At 37.2% G+C, this 5,951-nt stretch overlaps 1 protein-coding gene across 1 annotated transcript; it reads left to right on the top strand.

Moving 5' to 3' along the window:
- Window positions 1-586: 586 nt before the first annotated feature.
- LOC127227359 (olfactory receptor 5AC1) lies at window positions 587-1,504 on the top strand. The gene has a single exon (XM_051191658.1). It carries the CDS (start codon window positions 587-589, stop codon window positions 1,502-1,504), a length of 918 nt encoding a protein of 305 aa, XP_051047615.1.
- Window positions 1,505-5,951: the final 4,447 nt, after the last annotated feature.

Genomic DNA, 5,951 nt, shown 5'->3' with positions numbered 1-5,951 from the left:
TCCCATTTATTAACACTTGAATGATATATATGAAATGATAGGAGGGTGATATCATTTGACATCAGAGAAGGGAGAGAAACCTGGGGAGTATGAGCATGTTCAAAATCCATTGCTAACGAGCATACAAATATACTTATTGAAAGCAACAATTCATACAGTGAGAATTTTCAACTTGAGCTTATTTTAAAAATATTTTATTATAAAGTGTATTATGAATTTTCATCATTCTAAATTTTTCAAAAAAAATGTTATAAATACACTTAAACATAATCTAAATACTTAACAAATTGTACATAATTTATAGTTATTTAGGCCAAAGTGCAGAATGCCATGTAAATCAATTTACATGGCCTCCTCAATTACTTTTCAGGTAATTTCATGTTATAAAATATATACATAAAAATTGTTCAGAAAATGTTTCCTATTTCCGGAACTCTTCAGAAGCAGAAACAGTACACTTTGTTCTTGTTTATTAAGGAGATTTTGGCATTTACCATGGGACTACAATATGAATTTATTTTTCCTTGAGGCTGGGTCATATTTTCTTTGTCTCATCTCCTTGCAGTGAGCTGCCTGAGCGGGTATAATGGAAGGAAACAGGACCCTGCTGACTGAGTTTGTTCTCAGAGGAATAACAGATCGTCCAGAGCTGCAAATCCCCCTCTTCCTGGTGTTTTTCTTCATCTATGTCATCACCATGGTGGGCAACCTTGGCTTAATCTTTCTCATCTGGAAGGACCCCCATCTTCACACTCCCATGTACCTTTTTCTTGGAAATTTAGCTTTTACTGATGCCTGTACTTCATCCTCTGTAACTCCAAAGATGCTCATGAAGTTTGTAAATAAGAAAGACATGATATCCCTGGGTGAGTGTTCTGCCCAATATTACTTTTTTTGTTTCAGCGCAACCACAGAAATTTTCCTATTATTTGCAATGGCCTATGACCGCTATGTAGCCATATGCAACCCTCTGCACTATGTAATTGTGATGTCCAAAAGACTCTGCACTGTGTTAATAAGTATGTCATATGTAATTGGCTTCATAAATCCTGCAGTTCATGTAGGACTATTATTCAGATTAACATTCTGTAGGTCTAATATAATTGACCATTTCTACTGTGAACTCTTGCCGCTCTATACAATCTCTTGCACTGATCCAACCCTTAATGCATTGGTGATTTTTATTTTTGCTTCCTCCATACAAATCAGTACCTCTGTGACTATCGTAGTCTCTTATGCCCGTGTCCTATTTGCTGTCCTGAACATGAAGTCCAGGAAGGGCAGAGAGAAAGCCTTCTTCACCTGCAGTGCCCACCTGCTCTCTGTGTCTTTGTTCTATGGCACTCTCCTCTTCATGTATGTAAGTCATGGGTCTGGACCAGGTAACACCCGGGATAAAATGTATTCACTGTTCTACACTGTTGTGATTCCTCTGCTGAACCCCTTTATTTACAGTTTAAGAAACAAGGAAGTTTTAGGTTCTCTGAAAAGAATTATAAAATGATATTTACTCTCTTAATATTTTCAATTTTTGTACTATCTTTTCCTCTCTTTTGCAATGAATCATAAAATTTGATTCTGTGTTTTGCTCATAGTTAAAATTTCATATATTTTTCCATCATTATAAAATAGTTAATGAAGACTTTAGCAGCTAATCCCTCCAAGGTTTTGTTTTGAAATTCACACTCTCTGTGTAATTTCTTTCATTAAATTGGTTTCTTTATTCAATTAATAAACATTTGGTTTAAGATCTATATTACAACTCTAAGTTAATTTTTATCCAAAAGCGATTCATGTACATAAATGATTGGTTTAGAACCCATTTTTACTTCCTAGTCATTACTTGAGCAAAGCTTCTTTAAATAATCTGCAGTTAAATTACCAGTACATACGTAATTAATATCTATGTATCATGTGACAAGGTAAATACCATACAAGCACTTAAATGGAGCATTTCCTGAAATTTAAGAGTAATCTGAAAGAGATTTTGCATTCACTGAAAGTTCTCAGAGTTGATGTTTGTGGTTTGTATTGAAGTCCATGCTGATTTCAATGGCACTTGCTAACACCAAAGAACTTGTGGAGATCTATGGTCCATGTTGTCACCACAGACCTTGTATATGTCTATGATCTGTTCTCCTGCTCACTGTAAAAGACAAGATTGCTACTTTTGCAGTGATATTGATAACTACAGATCCACAGCTGAAAATGAGAGACATAGAAGGCTTTTGGGACAACCTCTACTCCCAGCCCCTTCCCCAAAGTAAGAGCCCAGACAGAAAGCCATTAAAGAGAACTTTTAAAAGGTGTGATTAGAATGCTTGTGAAGTGTATTTCTCCATACCTGATGGTTTCTTTTGGTGTCATGGATGGGGAAGGACTCAGCTTTCTTTAAGGGACAGGCCACCAGGAATTGACCATGCTACACTGAGTATGTGAACAACACAAATTGAACTTTAAAAAATTCCCGTTTTTTTTTTTTTTTTTTTTTTTTTTTTGTGGGGAGGGAAGGACCCAAGGGTGTGCAGGGCAGAACTGGGAGTAATGGGAAGTGAGGGTGCTTAGGGTTCATGATGTGAAATTCCCAATAATTAATATAAATATAATAGAGGAAAAGAAAGACAATGGGGGCATTAAATTTATACTGAAAGATCTTGGCATTGAGTGGATCATGAGTGTATGGTGCTCAGGGGTGTAATGCTTTGGTTTGATTGGAAATGTTCACCGTGGGGTTGTGGGTTTGAATCCTTGATCCCAGCTGGTGTTATTTGGAAAGATCACAGAACTTTTAGGATGTGCAGTGGAACGATTAGCTTTGTGGCTTGGCAGATCCCACCGCTCTTCACAGCCCCTAAGAAACATACAGATGTTATATTAATTATGAAACTGTTGGCCATTGGCTGTGGTTTCTTATTGGCTAATTATTAACACATTTTTTTTTGTTATTAATCTAAGTATTTCTGCGAGGTCTTTGCTTACCGGGAATGCCAGTCCTGCATCTCTCCTTTGTCTGCTATATCTCAGCTGAGAAATGTTTATTTTCATGTTTGTCCCTGCTTATGTTCTGATTCTGCCCAGCTACATCACTTTCTGCCTGTCTGTACAGACCTCCAGATGTTGCAGGTCAGCTAGTGGCAGTATCTGCCATTGTTCATCACTTCCTGCCTGACCAATCAGTGCTTTTTATTCATCAGCCAATAAGACAAACATATATGCAGAAGAACATTCCCCATCAGCTCTTCTTTTCTGACTAAATAAAAAGAAGGGTTTTAACTTTAACATAGTAAACTTACATATAACAAAATAGTTATTAAGCAAGAACTATAATTATAATATTTATTTCCATAACATTATCAAGAATTAAAAAAAATCTATCATCTATACTATCTTTGTTATTCTAAAGTGTTATATGTAACCTATCTTTAATCCTAACTAAGGAAAACCATAACCATAACTGTCTGTCTTCAATTCCATCAAAGACCACAGAAGGATATTATGTAAATTCTAGAATTGACAGAGACTTTTGCTACCTGGACAGTCACACGAAGTTCTTCTGTAATGTTGGGGCATCAATCTTCAGTAAATAGGTCATAGTGTGTCTGACAGACTTCTCAGCGAAGCAGGGAATTTTAAACTTTCCCTTTGTATTGGCCGTTTGCCAGTCATTTTTCTCTGTGTCCTGCAGTGTCTGGCAGACTCCACCACAAAGCAGGAACTCTTCAGGACTGTCCATCTTGTTGTTCATGTTTAGCAGTCACTTTCCCGTGGGTCCTGCATGTCCAGTTTATACAGCAACAGTCAAACAGTCCAGGCAAGTTTTTCCATAACTCTTCAGCAGTTTCTTGCCCAAATGGCTAGTCTTGCTGTATCAAAAGCAAATTCCTATAAAGTTTCTTTGATCCCCATCTTCTTCTCAGACATAATTGATTTTTTCAGGAGAAGTTGTGTCTCATAGTCACAAAAAACCCTAAACCATTTTAAATGGCTTTTTCTGAAGGTCTTTGAAAGTTTGAAGCCTATCTATCAATCTCAAATATATCTCTGTATATCTAGAAATCCTAACTAATGTAACTGTAAGTTTTGGCTATTATAGGTGATTATATACAATCTATATTTAATTATACATTACATTTTAGAAGATCTGTATAAATAAAATACCTAAACAAGAGAAATTTACATATCACAAAATTGCCCTTAAATTTGTATGAATAAATGAAAATCTACACCAATGCAAAGTATTCATTCCTATGTAATTTTCCCCTGTTTTCATTTAAAAAGAGATCAATTATGATCATTACCACTTTTATTCAACCCTATATAAATGAAAAAAATTATAAACAATATTTGTTTATGTGTTATTATGTCCAAACTACTTCCTGCTGTTAGTGGGGACTGTCTTTGGTACCCTAAGAATACCCAGAAATCCTGATTGTGGTGGTCTGCAAGGCTTCCTTGTCCCAGATGTTTTGAATGGTGGATCACCTGGGACACTGCTTCAGGGGATCTTGGTTCATCAATCCATATTAGTCTGGAAGGAACCCACAACTTTTAATTTCCTGCAGAAACAAAAAAAAAAAATAAGTATAACATATCCTTATACTTAAATTTTGAAGTCAAGGCATTTTAAAAATATATAAGTTGGATTAATCCAGCATCATTTCTTTCAGCAGTGGTTGCTGTTTCCTCAGCAGTCAAACCATTCAAAGACAACACAATAGCATAGAGTATTCAGACTCTCTGTGTATTTTCCTCTTTATATGTTTTTTTGAGACAGGGTTTCTCTGTGTAACTCTAGCTGCCCTTGAACTCATTCTGTACATCAGGCTGGCCTTGAAATCATAGAGATCTGCTTGCCTCTGCCTCTGGAGTGCTGTGATTAAAGGTGTGTGCCACCACACCCAGCTACTCTATTTCTGTTCCTTTTAATTTGTCCTGTTTCTCCTCTCACACAAGCCTATGTATATTTTTAAGCACACTGTAAACCTTGAGGTTTTCCTTTTTCATTGTGAATCTGTCTTTACTATATGTCTTTATCTTTTTCTGGCCATGACAGACAGTTTTAGCCACTGTCTTCCCAAGATGTTGGGGTTACATTTACTGCCACTGAGAGCTGTGCTCACTGCCTTGGTCTATGCTGCCATCAAGCAACATGCTGCTAGCTTGGAGATATGGTTACTGCCACTGCCAGCTGCTCATCCACACCATTCAATTGTTAGCAGGGCCTTTTAAAAGAGCCTTGCAGTTTTTTCTGCTTATGCTGAGTCAGGAAGCCTCCCTTACAGGAGCTGGGTGAGTCTCTAGCAAAACAGAGACCACCCAAGAAAATGCTGCTACCAAAAGCCATGTTTGACTTTTTTCTTTTGTTTCTAAAACACATTTTAAGCTTTTGGCTTTCTACATGGAAATTCATGTCTCTCATTGTGGGTTCCATTTTGTTATGAGCACGTTCCCACCAGCTTGGTTCCAGAAGCCATTTCAGTCCCAAAATAACACATAGAGGCTCTATTAGCTATAAAGCTGTTGGCCAATGGCTAGAGCTTCTTATTGGCTAGCTCTGTCTTAAATATTAACCTATTTCTATCAATCTTAAGTGTTTCCACGTGGTCTTATCTTACAGGAGAGAGGGTGTGGATCTTTTCTCTCACCTCCTACATCTTTCCTCCTTCTACTACCTCTCCTAGAATCCTCCCTGTCTCCTAGTCCTGCCTATCTTTCCTTCCTATTTGCCAACAGTGCTTTATTCGTTAACCAATAATAGAGACATATTCACAGAATGACATCTCCCATCAGCACAGACTTTGCTGGAAAAAACAAGTCACTTTCAATAGGCTTTGGAGACTTTCTAGCCTGGCCCTACTCTCTGTTATTGCTGTTTCCTGAGTATGGGTGCAATGTGCCAGCTGCCTCAAATTCCTTCTGCTTTGACCTCCTGACATGAAGGACTGTATCAC

The sequence above is a fragment of the Phodopus roborovskii genome, unplaced genomic scaffold (assembly GCF_943737965.1).
Source record: "Phodopus roborovskii unplaced genomic scaffold, PHOROB, whole genome shotgun sequence".
Classification (NCBI taxonomy): domain Eukaryota; kingdom Metazoa; phylum Chordata; class Mammalia; order Rodentia; family Cricetidae; genus Phodopus; species Phodopus roborovskii.
Note: the sequence above shows the minus strand (reverse complement) of the source record. Positions and strands in the feature narration are given on the sequence as shown.